General features: G+C 46.1%; 1 protein-coding gene across 9 annotated transcripts in view; it reads left to right on the top strand.

Annotated features, from left to right (window-relative positions):
* FAM120B (family with sequence similarity 120 member B) overlaps positions 1–18,984 on the top strand; it is an 80,148-nt gene that overhangs the window by 31,768 nt on the left and 29,396 nt on the right. For 8 of the 9 annotated variants that reach the window (XR_011485603.1, XR_011485602.1, XM_070461413.1 and 5 more), the window contains 2 exons: positions 5,037–5,217; positions 18,804–18,905. Coding sequence is in view for 7 of the 9 variants with exons in the window: in XM_070461413.1 (XP_070317514.1) it covers positions 5,037–5,217; positions 18,804–18,905 (283 nt within the window). In the remaining 2 variants the exon portion in view is untranslated. The remainder of the gene's footprint in view (positions 1–5,036; positions 5,218–18,803; positions 18,906–18,984) is intronic. The other variant, XM_070461415.1, reaches the window with a different exon arrangement.

Here is an 18,984-nt window from a genome sequence, read left to right as displayed (position 1 = left end):
GTGCACGTGCCCACCCAAATCTAATATGTCATGATTGAAAATGTACCCAGTGATGGATTTGTCAGTGAATATTTATTGACGGCCTGCAGTGGTTAAGACACAGTGGGGGCCACAGAGCCAAACCCTTGAGTTTAGGTAGGAGCTTCACAATATATGTGAAAACCTACCTTGTGAACTCCATCTCGTGTTGTTCCATGGCTGTTACAGAGTGCTAGGGACTTGAAAGAGAGTGATCACTGTGGGTTAAAGACAGAGAGAAGTCCCCAGAGGAGTAGTTACAACTGGAGCCAGGCCTTCCTACTCCCGAGGTTTGCTGTGAACAGGCAGAGATGGGACCTGTGCCCTCAGCAGAGCCCTGGGACAAGTAGCTGAGTCCTGGGGTGTGAAGGGCTAAGTAAGGAGAAGATAACTGGGAAGCACAGATGCCACCAGATGGTGGATATTCCTGCAGGCCACCGTAGGGATTTGAAGGTAATCCTGAAAGTGATATAGAGCCTTGATAGTTTTTGAAGGAGGGCCACTGTTCATGAACTGCCTGCTTTGTGTAAGTTCTGTCTACTTGCAGTGTATCTGTTATCTTATTGAAACCTCTCGTTATCCTTGGGTTACAGAGAAAGTGCGTGTGGACACTAATGCCCTGAGGCTTCTCAGCAAGTGCAGAGCCAAATAGGACTTTACTTACAGCTTTTCATTGTTGTTGCATTGAGGGTCGCCATCTTTCACAAGTTAAAAACCTGGGAACATCTCTCCCATTTTCATAACCAGTCTCTCAAGTCTTGTTACTTTGATCGCTTCAGTGGCTCTTACCAGCCTGAGCTCTCACTGCCCTGCGTGGATGACTGTAGACATCTGAGAACCCTTCCTAAATAGACCTTGGCCCTTGCAGCCCCTTTGTCATGCTGCACGCAGAAGTAAAGCCTCGATTAGCATTTCCTATCTCTTCAGAGGGAAGTGGTGACCTGCACAGAGCGGGTCTGTCCCCGGCTGCTGCCTGCTGCTCCAGCCATACAGTACCTGCCCCTCTCCTGTATGGCCCTCTGGCCCGTCCGCTGGTCGGTGCCTGCTGGGCTTTCCCGTCACACACCCAGAGAGGCTGCCCACCCTGTGTGAGTGGCTGATGTTTGCCGCAGGTGCCCCGGAATGCCCTCTCTGCTTCCGGTCTTTCCTTCCAGACCGGGCGGTTCTGTTTTTGTCGTCCCTGCCGCGTCTCAGGGAGTGTCCTCTGCCTCTGGTGCCTCTGCGCTCCCTCTCAGGACTTCTCCCCTCCCTCCCGTACAGCTGCAAGCAGTGGGCCCCTCTCTCGGTCACTCACCGTGTAACAGACAGGGTAGCTTCTTATCGTGGGCAATTACAGTGAGAGGTAGAATGTGATACATGTTTCAAGAGAGTTGTACGTGAAAAAGTATTAAGTTAAGAAATTTATTCTACCTGGAACATTCTTAACTGCCTCTTAGGGAAGAGAATGTGAGTGGACACTCAGGGCAGGTTGGCAGGGGGCCCGCAGGTGGGGCTCCCGACAGGCGGTGGGCGGTGGGGCGCGGCGGCCTGGAGACAGGAGGGCCCCAGCACAGCCCTCGGAGGAGGGAGAGGAAGGCGTTCGGCGTCCGTGCTCAGTTTGGTTACGCCGCTGGCTCTCCAGTGACACGCCTCTGCATAGCTGTTCCTGGTTCTCGGGCCGTTCCTCACTGTCTCCACTAAGACAGCTCTGTTGCTGGACGCCCTGGTCTCCTGCTCACATGAGGCTGTGGGTGTGCAAAGGCTAAATGACATGTCTGCAGTGATCACACAGCTAATTCTTGTAGACCCCGAGTTTGAGCCCAAGCCTTCCACGCTTCACAAGATCGAACCCACATTCCCTGGGGTCTGAAAGTCCATCGGTACTGGGAGAGGGACGTGTCGTGGTCAGGAGTTGGGAAGTGGGAGAACAGAAGAGTCTGAAAGGGAGCCGCCCTGCTCAGAGTCTTACTCAAGACTTGGGTGGTATCTGCTTTTTGTCCAGCCCAGGACTCAGAGAACTCCCATGCCACACCTCCAGCACCGCTCCAGGCTCGCTTCTGTTTTGCTCTGGTTCTTGCCGGTCCCCAGATCTCACTTCCGTCTGTGTGCCTTGCACCTGTCCCTTCTGGGCTCTGCCTCACACACCCTGACTGCGTTCCCTGTGCCTGCCCCATACCCACTGGGCGTCCACTGTGTTCACGGGCAGCCTGGCGTCTCACCCAGTTTCCTCCAAGGGAAGTCCAGAAAAGTTAGGTCCAGCCACAGAGAGCAAGCATGTGTGTCCTGAGAGAGTTCAGGACTTAGTTCTTATCCTTTTTTAGGAGGCATGGGATAGCAAGTGGAGGTTCTGAAACAGTAGAGACTGGACCGGTGTGGCTATGAGCTGGAATTAGGGACATGGAACTGGAGTAAAAGAAGCAACTCAGGCAGTGTTTCAGAAGAGAATCCTGCTGTGCAGGTGAAGCTCCTGTGCTCAGGCTGTGGGGGTGGGGGTTGGCCTGAGCTAAACAGAAGGAAGGCTTCACAGGGACCATCTGAGGCGTAAAATGTGTGCTGTACGTGTAGTGGAGACCCTCCAGGTAGAAGCAGTGATGCCCTGAGGGGTGAAGGGTGTCCAAGGGGCAGGAGAGCGAGGTGAGAGTAACCTGACAAGGACCCAGGGAGGCAGGTTCACAGGTGAGAAGGGAGGCGGGTCTGCCCGCTGCCGCTGCGGCCATAAACAGGTCTCAGAGGTTGTCAGGATTGGCACGTGGGAGGATTGGGGGGCCTACAGAGCTGTGGTCACCATGGGCTTGGTGGAGGTCAGTTTACAGGAATTTGGTGGCAATTTGGAGGCAAAAAAGGCAGAAGCTGGGGATGGGGTTGCTCTTTCTGGAAGTCTGGCAGAAAAAGCCCAGCAGAGTCTCCTGGGCCTGTGAGCGGGTGAGGGGTGGGGGAGGGAAGGACAGAGTGTGTCCTGTGTCAGTGACACCCGGACTTCTTGAGCTTAGAGGTCGCTTCGAAAATAACTTGGAAGTTTCTTACATTCCCCTTAAAAATTCCTTAAAAAATTTTTTGCAGTGGCATCTTCCAGCACTGACAATAGATAACCAGAATTCAAACGTGCATTTTGGCCACATGTGGTTATCCTAGATGTCCTTCCCTGCCAAGTAGCTGAATGTAGCAATTACCTGGGTGCATGCACACAACCATTGCTGTTTCCTCCAGCAATTGGATAAACTGGATTCTTGCTTTAGAATTTTCAGATTAGGTGAATATGTTAAAGTTTTTCCAAGTGTGGAATGCTATATAATATCTGCAGTAAGGGCAGAGATAAAAGATGCTGAGGTGATATTATAATTGTAGAAAACTTCTCTGAAAACCCTGGGTACACCCAGAAAAGAATGTTACATCTCAACTCTGTATAGTTGCCAAAATTGAAAGTTTTTTGATACAGTGAATATGCAATTTGTTACAACTTTATAGATAAATTTGTCAAAATTCTAACTCTTTTGAAATAAAAAAAGAGTAAGAAATGTAAGAAGGTATAGGAAAATACATTAGAGGGTCTTGTACCTTAAAAGAATCATGAAATATCTAACCATATTGTTTCTGATAGATTCTGTATCAAAAGGAACATTATAGAGAAATATGTTACTTCTAATGATCTTTGATTGGTTAGAGCATCAAGTAATAACTCTTTTGGGGTCATTGCTGACTTTAAAGCTGCTGGCTTGTCTGCCATCCTGATTTAAAGAAGCGTTTTGCCATGAAATAGACCCTGGAGTATGTCCAGCCAGAGAGCAGTCGTGGCCACCTGTTGGCCATGCATTATTTGCCAGCCTCTGTATTGGCTCATTTAATCCTCACGGATAGTTGTGTGAAGATAGCACCTTTGTTAAACCTATTTTACACGTGAAGGAGGCAGGCGCTGAAGGCATTAAGACTCAAGTCACCAGAGTGAATGGGCGTGACCGAGCGGGTCACCTGCGTCAGTAGCAGGACACTGATGTGCAGAGTTTTTGATGCTCCAGGCTGTTGTCAGAGCGCATTTTACATGCCATCGGGGGTAGGGTAGATTTAAATTATGAAGGGTAATCCTGCAGGTTGTCAGAGCACATTTTACATGCCATCAGGCGTAGGCTGGATTTAAATTATGAAGAGTAATCCTGCAGTGGTAAGAGTGTTCTTTGCAGAAACATGAAACCTGTATGTCGGTTATTACAGACCATCTGATCTCAACTCCTCATTGAATGGGAGCGTGGCATCCGTTTCATCATCCATCTTGTCACCTCCCAGTACTGACACTGCACTGCATTCAGAGCAGAAAGAAGCGAGTGCTCGGGCACAGTTTCTGCTCAGTGAAACAGTACTGAACAGGTGAATGAAGGTGATGCAGTTTCTAATCCCAGGGAATTTATGGTTTAATAGAGATGAGGCAAGGTAACGAGTGTACGGTAAATGTGAGTTGAGCCCCTCAGGTCGGGGAGGTGAGTTCTTGTTCAAAGAGGATGACAGGGTTCTGCAGAGATGACACTTCAGGGGAACCTCATGGGGCAGAGACTGGAAAGTGGCTTTTGGGAAGGGCTGAAAGAGGTCAGTTTCCATCATGGAGGTTGGGCCCCAGAGTGTCCACGAGGGGTACACAGGAGGAGATGGAGGTCTTCACGGGACTTCTTCAACTCAGGCTGAAGAGTCTGGGAGCTGGCCTGAGTGCAGTGATTGGGCCTCTGTTTCCAGGAAGACGGTGTCGCTGGGGTGAAAGGTGGGTTGGAGAGCCTGGAGCGGGGTGGCTGGAGTGCTGGGCAGCCTCTGTCCCTGTCGGGTGGACAGGATGTTGAGTGACGGCAGAGTTTAGTCACATGTCTGGTTGGGGGGTGGAAATTGGAGGAGGAAAGTGGTACTAGAAAGTTCTGAGCTGCAAACACAGAGGCCAGCTTGACGTCCTGAGTTTGAGTGACATTTACTCTACCTCTGAGCCCTAGAAGGCCTTGGATTTCCTGCTGGAGGTCATGGTATTGTTTTCAAGGAGAAACCAGTTACATTTAACCGTTGGGCAGGTCGCCAGAGCACAGCACGTCCAGGCGGAGAGCTACCTGGTGTACGGTGTGATGAGCAGCGGTGAGGTGGAGTGCAGCAACAGCCTGGAGGACGCCACGGACCAGGCCCTGCCCAGCCAGGCCTTTGTCTACCGGCCCGTGCGGCAGCGCGTCTACTCCCTCCTGCTGGGGGGCGGCACAGGTGAGTCGTGGTCTCCAGGGGCCGTGTGGCTGGAGCTGATTCTAACAACTGGCCAGATGGAACGAGTGCCTGCTTTCAGGACTCAGGATTTGTTTCTCTGTAAAGTCTGAAATGGAAAATGCCACTGACGCCTGTGTGGGATTAAGGGTAAACGCATGGGATGTCTATATATCCGGTTAGCATGCAGTTGACCAGAGTTCATTGAAAGAGAAGTGCGTTATTTCTGTTGTAAAGTGTTGTATTTTTATTCCATAAAAGGATTTGTGCTTTTTAAAAATTTTGGAAACCCTTTCCTCCTGTAGAAGTGTAGTGTAGGGTGTGTCTGTTATTAGAAGACAGTTTCTTATGATTATGGTATATCTTTCTATGTTACTTTTAAACTATTTCTTAATATTTGAAGCATTTCTCTTTTAAGCAGCATGTCAGTCTTTCAGTCTCTGTCTTTTAGTTCGATTGTCTGGGCTCTTTACATTTACTGTGCTGACTGACATGACTGGGTTTAATAAGTCTTCATTGTGCTCTTTGCTCTGTCCTCTTTTCCCTATTTTCCCCTTTTCTGAGTTCTTTTGGAATAGTTGAATAATTATTAGTATTTTGCTTTATATTGGCTTACTATTGGACTTGAATTATTAGGTTTACTTGTTTTTATGTGTTTGCTTATTTTTTTAGCAGTTGCTGTAGGGTTTATAATGTATGTCTTTAACTTGTCAGAATTTGGCTTCAGTATTATACCATGTTAAGGCATACTGTAAAAACCTTACAACAGTATACTTCCATTCCCCCCATCATTTTTGCTATTCAGTTTATTTTAAATATTTTATTTTGAAATAATTATATACTCAAGGGAGTTGCAAAAAATAGCATATAAGATTTCATTTACCCTTTATAAGATGACATTGTATATAATAAAGTATAATATCAAAGTCAGGAACTTGACATTAGTACAGTACTGTGAAGCAGACTATAGATGTCATTCACTTTTCAGGATTTTTATACCCATTCATTCGTGTATGTGTATAATTCTGTGCAGTATTATCCATACAAGATACAGGTGTGGATGTACAGATATCCATGTACAGATATGGATGTATTATCCATACAAGATACAGGTGTGGATGTACAGATGTCCATGTACAGATATGGATGTATTATCCATATAAGATACAGGTGTGGATATACAGATATCCATGTACAGATATGGATGTATTATCCATACAAGATACAGGCGTGGATGTACGGATACCCATGTACAGATATGGATGTATTACCCATACCAGATACAGGTGTGGATGTATGGATATCCATGTACAGATATGGATGTATTACCCATACCAGATACAGGCGTGGATGTACAGATATCCATGTACAGATATGGATGTATTACCCATCCCAGATCCAGGCATGGATATACAGATACCCATGTACAGATATGGATATATTACCCATCCCAGATCCAGGCGTGGATATACAGATACCCATGTACAGATATGGTTGTATTACCCATCCCAGATCCAGGCGTGGATATACAGATACCCATGTACAGATATGGATGTATTACCCATCCCAGATCCAGGCGTGGATATACAGATACCCATGTACAGATATGGATGTATTACCCATACCAGATCCAGGCGTGTTCCATGGCCGCAGGGGCTCTCCCTCTGCTGCCTCTTGGTGCCCACCTTCTGTCCCTATCCCCTGGTGAACACTGGTCGGTCCTCCAATGCAACACCTCGGTCATTTTGAGAGTGTCACATAAATGGAAATATAGTAGGTAACCTTTCGAGATTTATGCATATGTTTTAAGCATAAATATGTGATTCTTATTTTTACTTTAAGCTGTTGGCGAAAATTTTTGTGAAGGACTAGATGATAAATATTTTAGGCTTTGAGGGCCCCACAGTTAGTAACAGCTAATGAGCTCTGCTGAGTCGGTGCCCTAGACACAAATCCAGAAGGGCATGGTTGTGCCACTGAAGCTCTGTCTGTCTAGTTTTCCCATGTCGCAAAGTTTGAATTGTATGTCACTGGTCTGTGTCACAGAATATTCTTCTTTCATTAATTTTCTAATCATTTAAAGCAATATGAAAAATATTATTAGCTTTCAGACTGAATAAAAGCAAGCCAGCCAGATTTGGCCTGTGAGCCGTGCTTTTGGTTGTTTTGGAAAGGAGTTAATCGGTGAGTTGATGTCTGCTGTGTGTGCCGTTTCTGGTGCTCTTTATTGCAGAAATATAATTCTGCTGGCGGCAGAATTTTAGATGCTTTTGTCCGGCACTTTGAGGGTGTCATTCTGTTGTCTCTAGCTTGTGTTTCTCCTGAGATGACCATGGTCCTTCTGACTGTTGGGTCCGCAGGTTGTGAGTGTGTGTTTCTCAGGCTGTCCTTAGGGTTTTCTGCTGATTGCTGGTTTTCAGCCCCTATTTAAGCTGAACTTTGGAGTCATTTCCTCCATGTTTATTCTGCTTGCAGCTGTTGAGCTGCTTGGGTCTGTGAGTTTCTACTCCCTGTTGACTTTGAGAGAGCGCCATTTCATTGAGCACTGTTGTCTGTGTCTCTCTGTCGTTCTGGGCCCCTGTCACATGCCTGGTTCACACCTCACAGTGCCCCTCAGGCACCAAAGCTCGTTTTAAAGCCTCCTCTCTCTGTGCTTCAATTTGCATCCCTCTTGTTGCTCTAATTTCACATTTACAGAGCCTTTCTTCTGCAGTGTCTAGTCTGCTACTAGCCTATCCAGTGAAATGGTCATTTCAGATATTGGGTTTTTAGCATGTAAAAAGTCTTCCATTTCTTTTTTCCCTGTCTTCATGTTTTCCTTTAAATCCTTAAACTTGTTTGCAGTACCTGTTTTCAAGTCCTTGTCTACTCATCCCATCATCCTGTCATTGCTGGGCCTGTTTCTTGTCTTTTCTCCTTCTGGTGGGTCCACGTGTTTCTGCTTATTCTCGTGTCCAGTATTTCACTGTTTTGAAAAGGTTTTGGATCTGTGAAGGGTCTTGCCTTTTGTCCTCTAGGGGTCATTTACCTGATCCTTGCAGGGTTTGCCTGAAGTCTCGTTAGGTGGTCTGGGGAACCTCAGGAGATGGAGGGGCTCTGTTCCTGAGGCTGGGGCTTCCTGGGCTGTCACCGAGTGCCGGCGTCTGACACAGCCCAGCCCCTGCACGTGCGGCCTCAGGGGGCCTCAGGGTCGCACAGCCCGTGGCCGTCTGCCTGGCCCCGTTCAGCCTTGCCCTGGACCTGCCGCGCTCCGTCCCTCAGGGCCTCAGGGTGCTTCTCTGCATGGCGCCGGCTCTGGCTCTGCATGCAGCCCTGCCGCGGGGACAGCCTGTCCTCTCCGAGCCCTGCTCTGCCCTGCTCTGCTCCCCGCTCCGCTCCTCTCTCCTCTCTTGCTCTGCTGGGCTCTCACAGCCTAGGCTGCCATCTGCACAGCGCCCTGGGGTAGAGCTGTCCGCTTGAGGGTGCCAGGGCTTCTCGGGTCCTTGGCACAGGAAGGGCCGTGGCTGCAGCCCGCAGCCCCTGCCTCGGCCACACCCAGCCTCCTCCCGTGTTGTGGGTGCCGGTGGTGGTGAGTGCTGGTGTGGCGCTTGTACCTTTTTTGTGGCTTTTCTTTGCCCTTGGAGAGCTCTGTCCTGCATGTTGGTACATCTTTCTCCCATCCATATGTCTATTGTCCGTTGTTGGAGCTGCTCAGAGATGATGCTGGACCTCCTGGGCTGATGTTTTGTTTCTTCATCCTTACTTCCTGGTTTGTTTTTCCTGCATTTGGGGAACATTTCACCACTTCATTCTCAGCTCTTTGAGAGGTTTCCCTCTCTCCTTCCTGTCTCATTTCTCTCTCCTTTGAGACCTCACTCGTCTTCCTGACACTTCTCCAATGAAGTGGAATTCCTGCTGGAAGCCTTGAACCTCGCTGGTGGGAGGCTGGCAGAGCTGGGTTTGCTCCCTTTATACCCATGTGCTTTCTTTCACTTGCATTGCTTTAAGAATCAAATCCATGTTGACAGATACAAAATGCATTTTCCAACTCAAGCCATCCTTCTGATCAGTTCTCTTTATTCCTCAGGCCCTTAAATTCTAACTCCCCCTGATTCCTCGCTTCTTCCCTCATCAAAAGTGATTTCCTGTCACTCACAGGAACCATCTTGCGTGTGGAAGAGGCGTGGTTGGGCGGGGAAGCGGGGGAGGAAGGAGGTGCCCCAGAGGGCCACTGACCCAGTGTCTCCTCTCCCTCCCTGGAAAGAAGTAATTTCCTCTCTGCGGGCACCGTGCACTCTTCATTCTTCAGCCCATTACTGTTTGTACTTGCCCGTGCACGTCGTCCGTGGCCACCTCCCCACCAGGCTAAGCGGGGCCTGGTCAGGGGCGTCCTGCTGCACCTGGCAGATGTCTCAGTGTGAGTTAGTGACCGATACGTGTGTTTAAAATACTGCCTCTTCAGAAGTGCTTGCATTTAGCAAGGCATTCTTTGGAAAAGGGTTACTCTGATGGTTGAATTTCAGACACCGAGGGAGAGCGATGGTCCCTCAAACGCTGCTACACGAGCAGCTGTCTCTAAACCCTGTCTGACGGGCAGGCAGGGAGCTACTTGTTTGGAGTGAGGTTTAGAATCAAAGGTGCCTTTAGCTCCGCAGTCACTGACTCTCCGCACCAGAGCTCCCGCAGGTGTGCAGCTGTGGACACTGGAGGTCTGAGCCAGAGCATGGCACCAAATTGATGACTTCATCCCTCAAAGTCCCTAATTATGGGCAGGGTGTGGATAACAGATCTGTTGGATGCTCTAGTTCATCTGGAATGTTGGAGGGTGCCTCTTTAGGGAGTGCTTGGTCACTGCGCTCCTCCCCGTATTTATATAGTGGAGCATATGGTGTTTAGACAACTCAGTGGCATCTTGGCCAAAACAGGGGAGAAACCCTGAAGTCACTCAGTCTTCAGCCTGTCCTTGGCTTCATGCCTGTTCTTACCACTGATTTTAACACTGTCTGTTTTTTAGTCTCCCTAGTGATAAGATTAGATAAAATCATCAGGAAGCTTGATGCATTTTAAGAAATAAAAGAAACTCAAAAAGGTGCAAGAAGGCAGACTCTGTCTGCTTTCCCCCTCCCATCTCACTGGTTCGCAGCTCAGAATAGCCCATGCCTGTGGCCCCCTTTAACTGTTAATATTAACTGTCCTTTTTCCTTGTCACTTTCCCCTCATTTTCACCATGCAGACATTCCAGGAATCCAATGGGAATTGCAGGAGGCTGATAAGACTTGTTACGGGCACCTTTGCAAAGCGCCTGCAGGGCATCAGCTCCTCCCAGTCCAAGAGGTTGACCTAAAAGTAATCCTTTTTTCCCAAATATAGATATAAAAAAGAAAGTTTGGGGGAATTTTCTATTTTTTAAGCACTAATGCCACTCATAATTATATATTAATCCAGCAATATAAAAAATGTAGGATCATAAAGACACATATATACTTTTTTTTAATTATTATTATTTTTTAAATATATATTTTTTAAAGCCTGGAGAGTTGTTATCAAACTTGAAAATCCCTGTGACTGAGAGGTTATAGTTGACATTGCTTCTGCTCATTCTCTTCCCTTCCCAGTGCTCACAGACCTGCCAGATCTTGTGAGAGGAGTGGGCACTTTTGAGGCTTTGTGTGTTGAAATAATCAAGAGTTTTTAATGGGAGAAAGGTTGGACATGTAGACAGACCCACATTTTTGCTCCCAGGGTAACATTTCTTGGTTATACACAGAAGCTTTTATAAATGGTATAATGTGGAAATAGCAGAAGAACAACTTTGATTGTTATTTTTCATTTTTCATATAAAATGTTATAGTGTGAATAGAGAGTAAAACTAACAAAGAACTTTCACTTGAGTTTTACTTTGCTCCTTGAACTCGGAAACCAGCAAATTGAAAGTTCAAATGAGAAAATCAAGCTTTCCTTTTAGGAATGATCAAACTCAATCCCCTCTTCTCTTTTTCTTCGTATGTAGGCATCTAAGAAGATGATTTTATTTTCATTCAGACAAACTAGATTATTGCAAACATTTCTGCTATTTCAAAATACATGCCAGATTAAACCTCTGAAAATATGTGGTACCTCAGAGAAAACTCAGCAGTGGCTACAGGACTGGAAAAGGTCAATTTTCATTTCATTTCCAAAGAAGGGCATTGCCAAGGAATGTTCCAGCTACCGTACAGTTGCAGTCGTTTCACATACTAGCAAGTATCATGCTCAAAATCCTTCAAGTTAGGCTTTAGCAGTACATGAACCGAGAACTTCCAGATGTATAAGCTGGGTTTAGAAAAGGCAGAGGAACCAGAGATCAAATTGCTAATATTTGTTGGGTCATGGAGAAAGCAAGGGAGGACTGGAAAAACATCTACTTCTGTCTCGTTGTCTGTTCATACTCTTCATAGGATCCTCAAGGCAAGAATGCTAAAGTCGTTTGCCATTCCCTTCTCCCGTGGACTCCGGGAGATAGTGAAGGACAGGGAAGCCTGGCATGCTGTAGTCCATGAGGTCACAAAATTCAGAAATGACTGAGTGACTGAAAAACATGAACTGCTTCATTGACTACACTAAAGCCTTTGACTGTGTAGATCACTACAAACTGGAACATCCGTCGTTAAAGGGAAGGGAATGCCAGACCACCTGACCTGCCTCCTGAGAAACCTGTATGCAGGTCAAGAAGCCACAGTTAGAACTGGACATGGAACAACTGACTGGTCAAAATGGGGAAAGGAGTACAAAGTGACAAGGTTGTATACCATCACCCTACTTATTTGACTTCTCTGCAGAATGCTTCATGCTAAATACCAGGCTAGATGAATCATAAGCTGGAATCAAAATTGCTGGAAGAAATAGCAACAACCTCAGATATGTAGATAATACCACTCTAATGGCAGAAAACAAAGAGGAACTAAAGAGCCTCTTGATGAGGGTGAAAAAGCTAGCTTGAAACTCTACATTCAGAAAACTAAGATCATGGCATCTGGTCCCATCCCTTCATGGTGAATAGAAGGAGAATAAGTGGAAGCAGTGACAGATTTTCTTTTTTGGGGCTCCCCCCAAAAATGACTGTAGCCATGAAATTAAAAGACACTTGCTCCTTGGAAAGAAAGGTATGACCAACCTAGACACCATATTAAAAAGCAGAGACATCACTTTGCCAGGAAAGGTCCATAGAGTCAAAGCTGTGGTTTCTCTAGCAGTCATGTACAGATATGAGGGTTGGACCATAAAGAAGGATGAGTGCCAAAGAATTGTTGCTTTTGAATTGTGGTGCTAAAGAAGACTCTTGAGAGTCCCTTGGACTGCAAGATCAAACCAGTCAATCCTAAAGGAAACCAACTTTGAATATTCATTGGAAAGACTGATGCAAAAGCTGAAGCTCCAATACTTTGGCCACTTGATCTGAAGAGCCGACTCATTGAACCCTGATGCTGGGAAAGTTTGAAGGCAGAAGGAGAAGGTGGCAGCAGCGGATGAGGCGGATAGATGGCATCACCGACTCAGTGGGAATGAGCTTGAGCAAACTCCTGGCGGGTGCTTGGTGTGCTGCAGTCCAAGGGATTGCAAGAGTCAGACTTGACCTAGTGACTGAACAACAGCAACCAGAGAATGGGCTAATTTTCCAGTAAAATGCATTTATTTTAAGAAGATTTCAGGTAACACTTTACATCTAGCCGTGGCTTTTGGTAGCAGCAGGGAGCTGTAACTGTGTCTGTGGTAGGGATAATCTGAATTAACAGTGAAAATGCTTCCAAGTGAATGTCTCGGTTTGTATAGAGACTTCATTCAGACTAAAGACTTATTCTTTGCATGTTGATAGGCTTTTCTGGCCACTCCGCGCTGCCCTTTACCCTCTTCTGGCAGAAGGAGGAAACAGGCATCCTGAGGATCCCTGTCACCTGCCTGCTCACCAGGGGAGTGGCAGGACGCAGAAGAGCCTGCAGACACCTGGCCTCCACTTCAGAAAAGATGCTCATTTGTGTCTCTTTTCCTGTATCCTTCCGCACAGTTTCTGATAAAATTTTGTGTAGGGAATGAAAATTAAGATCAGCAGTTCCAGTTGAAGTTTCATCTTCTGGCTAGCTGAGAGTTTCCTGGTCCAGGCTCTGTAAGCGGATAGCTGCAAGTGCTACAGTTCATGCAGCGAAGCTCACTCGTGTTCTGCTCAGTTAAGCTCATCAGGTGTTCAGTTAATCATTTTAAAAAGCAAAAGCTTTTCTTAGCTTGTTAATTAAGAAATACTTTGGAATTAATATGCACTTAACCCCCAGTTCAGTTCAGTCGCTCTGTTGTATTTGACTCTTTGCGACCCCATGGACTGTAGCACGCCAGGCCTCCTTGGCCATCACCAGCTCCTGGAGCTTTCTCAAACTCATGTCCATCAAGTCAGTGATGCCATCCAACCATCTCATCCTCTGTCATCCCCTTCTCCTCCTGCCTTCAATCTTTCCCAGCATCAAGATCTTTTCTAGTCAATGTATGGCAAAGCCAATACAATACTGTAAAGTAAAATTAAAAAAAAAAAAAAAAGATCTTTTCTATTGAGTCAGCTCTTCTCATCAGGTGGCCAGAGTATTGTAGTTTCAGCTTCAGCATCAGTCCTTCCAATGAATATTCAGAACTGATCTCCTTTAGGATGGACTGGTTGGATCTTCCTGCAGTCCAAGGGACTCTCAAGAGTCTTTTTCAACACCACAGTTCAAAAGCATCAATTCTTCCATACTCAACTTCCTTTATGGTCCAACTCTCACACCCATGCATGACCACTGGAAAAACCATAGCTTTGATTAGACAGACCTTTGTTGGCAAAGTAATGTCTCTGCTTTTTAATATGCTGTCTAGTTGGTCATAACTTTCCTTCCAAGGAGCGAATGTCTTTTAATTTCATGACTGCAGTCACCATCTGCAGTGATTTTGGAGCCCAAGAAAATAAACCCTCTGTTGTCCAAGTTATGGAGAAAAGAGGGAGTTTGGTGTCAGCGCTGGTCTGCACAGTGAGGAAGGAGGGGATCAGGCTTATGTGCTGGTCTAAATTTTGAGAGAAGAGGTCCTGGTGTTGGTGCTGGTTTTGAGCCTATTTTCTCTGCTAGGCCTGCCGCTCCTGTTGGACTCATCTCCACGGGCAGCGCCGTCCTCCTGGATTGTAGCTGGGCAGATAATGCTGAGGTGCCTTGCCTAACTCAGTGGAACTATGAGCCATGCCATGTAGGGCCACCCAAGATGGACGGGTCATGGTGGAGAGTTCTGAGTAAATGTAGTCCACCAGAGAAGGGAATGGCAAACCACTTCAGTATTCTTGCCTTGAGAACCCCATGAAAAGGCAAAAAGATTTGACACTGAAAGATAAACTCCACTGGTCAGTAGGTGCCTGATATGCAACTGGAGAAGAGTGGAGAAATAAATCCAGAAAGAATGAAGAGGCTGAGCCAAAGCAAAAACAGTGCCCAGTTGTGGATGTGACTGGTGATAGAAGTACCAACCCCAAAGTCGTAGAGAACAATACTTCATAGGAACCTGGAATGTTAGGTCCGGGAATCAAGGTAAATTGGAAGTGGTCAAACAGGAGATGGCCAGAGTGAACATCAACATTTTAGGAATCGGTGAACTAAAATGGACCAGAATGGGCGAATTTCATTCAGATGACCATTATATCTACTACTGTGGGCAAGAATCCCTTAGAAGAAATGAAGTAGCCCTCATAGTCAACAAGAGTCCAAAACTCAGTACTTAGGGGCAGTCTCAAAAACGACAGAATAATCTCTGTTCGTTTCCAAGGCAAATCATTCAATATCACAGTAATCCAAGTCTATGCCCCAATCACTAATGTCAAAGAAGCTGAAGTTGAATGGTTCTGTGAAGACCTACAATACCTTCTAGAACTAACGCCAAAAAAAGATGTCCTTTTCATCATAGGGGACTGGAATGCAAAAGTAGGGAGTCAAGAGATACCTGGAGTAATGGGCAAGTTTGGCCTTGGGGTACAAAATGAAGCAGAGCAAAGGCTAATAGAGTTTTCCCAAGAGAACGCACTGGTCAGAGCAAACACCCTCTTCCAACAACACAAGATACAACTGTACACATGGACAGCACAAGATTGTCAACACTGAAATCTGATTGTTTATGTTCTTTGCAGAGGAAGATGGAGAAGCTCTACACAGTCAGCAAAAACAAGAACAGGAGCTGACTATGGCTCAGATCATGAGCTCCTTATTGCCAAATTCAGGCTTAAATTGAAGAAAGTAGGGAAAACCACTAGACCATTTCAAGTATGACCTAAATCAAATCCCTTATGATTATACAGAGGAAGTAGCAAATAAATTCAAGGGATTAGGTCTGATAGATAGAGTGTCTGAAGAACTGTGGACAGAAGTTTGTAACATTGTACAGGAGGCGGTGATCAAAACCATCCCCAAGAAGAAAAAATGCATAAAGGCAAAATGGTTGTACGTGGAGGCCGTACAGATAGCTAAGAAAAGAAGAGAAGTGAAAGGCAAAGGAGAAAAGGGAAAGATAAATCCATCTGAATGCTGAGTTCCAAAGAATAGCAAGGAGAGGTAAAAAGCCTTCCTAAGTGGTCAATGCAAAGAAATAGAGAAAAATAATAGAATGGGAAAGACTAGAGATCTCGTCAAGAAACCTAGAGATACCAAGGGGACATTTCATGCAAAGATGGGCACAATAAAGGACAGAAATGGTATGGACCTAACAGAAGCAGAAGATATTAAGAAGAGGTGGCAAGAATACACTGAACTATACAAAAACAGATCTTAATGACCCAGATAACCATGATGGTGTGATTACTCACCTCGAGCCAGACATCCTGGAGTGTGAAGTCAAGTGGGCCTTAGGAAACATCACTACAAACAAAGGTAGTGGAGGTGATGGAATTCCAACTGAGCTATTCAAGTCCTAAAAGATGATTCTGTGAAAGGGCTGCACTCAATATGCCAGCAAATTTGGAAAACCCAGCAGTGGCCACAGGACTGGAAAAGCTCAGTTTTCATTCCTATCCCAAATGCCAAAGGACATTCAAACTACCACACAGTTATCTCACATGCTAGCAAAGTAATGCTCAAAATTCTCCAAGCGAGGCTTCAATATTATGTTAACCGAGAACTTCCAGATGTTCAAGCTGGATTTAGAAATGGCAGAGGAACCAGAGATCAAATTGCCAGCATCCATTGGATCATAGAAAAAGCAAGAGAATTCCAGAAAAACATCTACCTCTTCTTCATTGACTATGCTAAAACCTTTAGCTGTTTGGATCACAACAACCTGTGCAAAATTCTTAGAGAGATGGGAATACTGTACCACCTTACCTGCCTCCTGAGAAGTCTGTATGCAGGTCAAGAAGCAACTGTTAGAACTGGGCATGGAACAAAGGGCTGATTCAAAATTGGGAAAGGAGTACGTCATGGTTGTATATTGTCACCTTGCTTATTTAACTTATATGCAGAATACGTCATGAGAAATGCTGGACTGGATGAAGCACAAGCTGGAATCAGATTGCTGGGAGAAATATCAATAACCTCAGATGTACAGATGACACCACCCTTGTCACAGAAAGTGAAGAGGAACTAAAGAGTTTCTTGATGAAAGTGAAAGAGGGGAGTGAAAAAGCTGGCTTAAAACTCAGCATTCAAAAAACGAAAATCATGGCATCCAGTCCCATCACTTCCTGGCAAATAGATGGGGGAACAATGGAAACAGTGACAGACTTTATTTTCTTTTGCTCCAAAATCACTGCAGATGCTGACTGCAGCCATGAAATCAAAAACACTTTTTTATTGGAAGAAAAGCTATGACCAACCTAGACAGCATAATAAAAAGCAGAGACATTGCTTAGCTGACAAAGATCTGTCTAGTCAAAACTATGGTTTTTGTAGTAGTTATGTATTGATGTGAGAGTTGGACCATACAGGAAGCTGAGCGCTGAAGAATTGATGCTTTTGAACTGTGGTGTTGGAAAAGACTCTCGAGGGTTCCTTGGACTTCAAGGAGATCAAACCAGTTAATCCTAAAGGAAATCAGTCCTGAATATTCATTGGGAGTACTGATGCTGGGAAAGATTGAGGGCAGGAGGAGAAGGGGACGACAGAGGATGAGATGGTTGGATGGCATCACGGACTCAATGGACATGAGTTTGAGCAAGCTTCGGGAATTGGTGATGGACAGGGAGGCCTGGGGTGCTGTAGTCATGGGGTCGCAAGGAGTCAGACATGACTGAGCGACTGAATTGAACTGAGATGATGTTGTGTGTCTCTTGGAATATTGGTCCAAAAACTGCTTCCCTCGGTCCTGACAGCGGAGAGCTAGGAGGACTGTTGGGTGTATTTAGGCTCCGGTGCCCACCCTGAGCCTCTCTCTCTTGTGTGTGTCACTTAGAGTTAAAACTCTGAGACATTGCCTCTGAACCTCTATGCTGTGAACAGTCTTAGATAAAAGGTGGTCACTTGCATGCAATGTCAGATGTGGTTTTGTGAATGTTTTAGTGATTCCCAAGGAGTCACTTGGCAGGCTAGGTCCCTTAATAGCAGTGGTTGAGTAGGAGTACAGAACCTAGTAACATTTGTCTCTTGGCATGAGCAGGGCAGCATTCACTCAGTTGGCTATTTTTTAATGCAATAAAAACCTTGGCCAAGAGGGTTACATAGAAATTGGGTTGTTTTATTTTTAACAACATTAAGAATACTCAGATCTTCTTTCTTTTTTTAAATTATTTCTGTGTGTATGAAATTTAGGCTAAGATGAACTTGCTCCTAAACCTGCAGTTAATGAGCATTTGCTCTGGGCCTTGTGTTTTATGGAGAATGGTTTTTGCTCTAGGGAGCTCAGTTTTTTGGGACTCCAGCCAGAGTGCTGGCTGAGTGAGCTGCAGTGTTTGGGGAGCATGGGAGATTTTGCTGAGAGGGAGGAAAGGGGGCTCGCCAAGTGTGGGCACAGGAGGTGGGCGTCTGCGGTGGGCTGGGGGAGTGGTGGAGGGGAGCGGGAGCAGAGCAGAGCGTGGCCAAACGCAGAGGTGAGGAAGGGCACGGTGAGTGTGCGGCTGAGTGGAGCACTGCAGCTGACTGGGCCGCCTGAACTTCCGTAGCAGTTAGTAACCTAGCAATAGACAGAAGTGCCTTTATTCTAGATTATTCCTACCAGCTTTCTGATTTGTCTGACATAACACTAGTTTTAATAGTTGTGTAAAGTAGTGAATTTAAAAGCAGAAAGGACTGTCATATTCCTGCTCCTTAAATGTTCTCTGGAACGGCATGAGGGTGGTGGGGAAGGAAAGCAGGATGCTACAGGAGCCGTCTCGGTGGTGATCAAGAGGTCACCTCTGCCCCCAGTGATCACCTACCCAGGTTGTCCTGCCACCCCCCACCCAAGGTCATCGTTCTGGTGGGAATGGATGGGTGACCATCCGATCAGAGGGTAGAGACCCACTGGTGGATGCCCGAGGCCCCTCGGTGACCTTTGATGTGAGAACTCACTGGGCTCTCCAGCGTGGAATCGGTCTGGCTGAGGGGTTCTCGTTCAGTGTCGGTGATGGATTGGTACGCACGTCCACTGATGCAGCTGTCTTCACTCAGGTGGTTTCAGCACTGGCCCCGCTGTCAAGGAGTGGTTTGTGTACTCCGGGAACCCACTGAGGCAGCCGGACCTCGTCAGGCCTCTGCAGATGAACATTCCAGGTACAGACTTCCTTGATTAAATGTCAGAGTTGTTCACCACATGATGCAGTAATGATCTCTGTGGAAACATACTTTTCCA

The sequence above is a fragment of the Odocoileus virginianus genome, chromosome 34, assembly GCF_023699985.2.
Source record: "Odocoileus virginianus isolate 20LAN1187 ecotype Illinois chromosome 34, Ovbor_1.2, whole genome shotgun sequence".
Lineage (NCBI taxonomy): Eukaryota > Metazoa > Chordata > Mammalia > Artiodactyla > Cervidae > Odocoileus > Odocoileus virginianus.
Note: the sequence above shows the minus strand (reverse complement) of the source record. Positions and strands in the feature narration are given on the sequence as shown.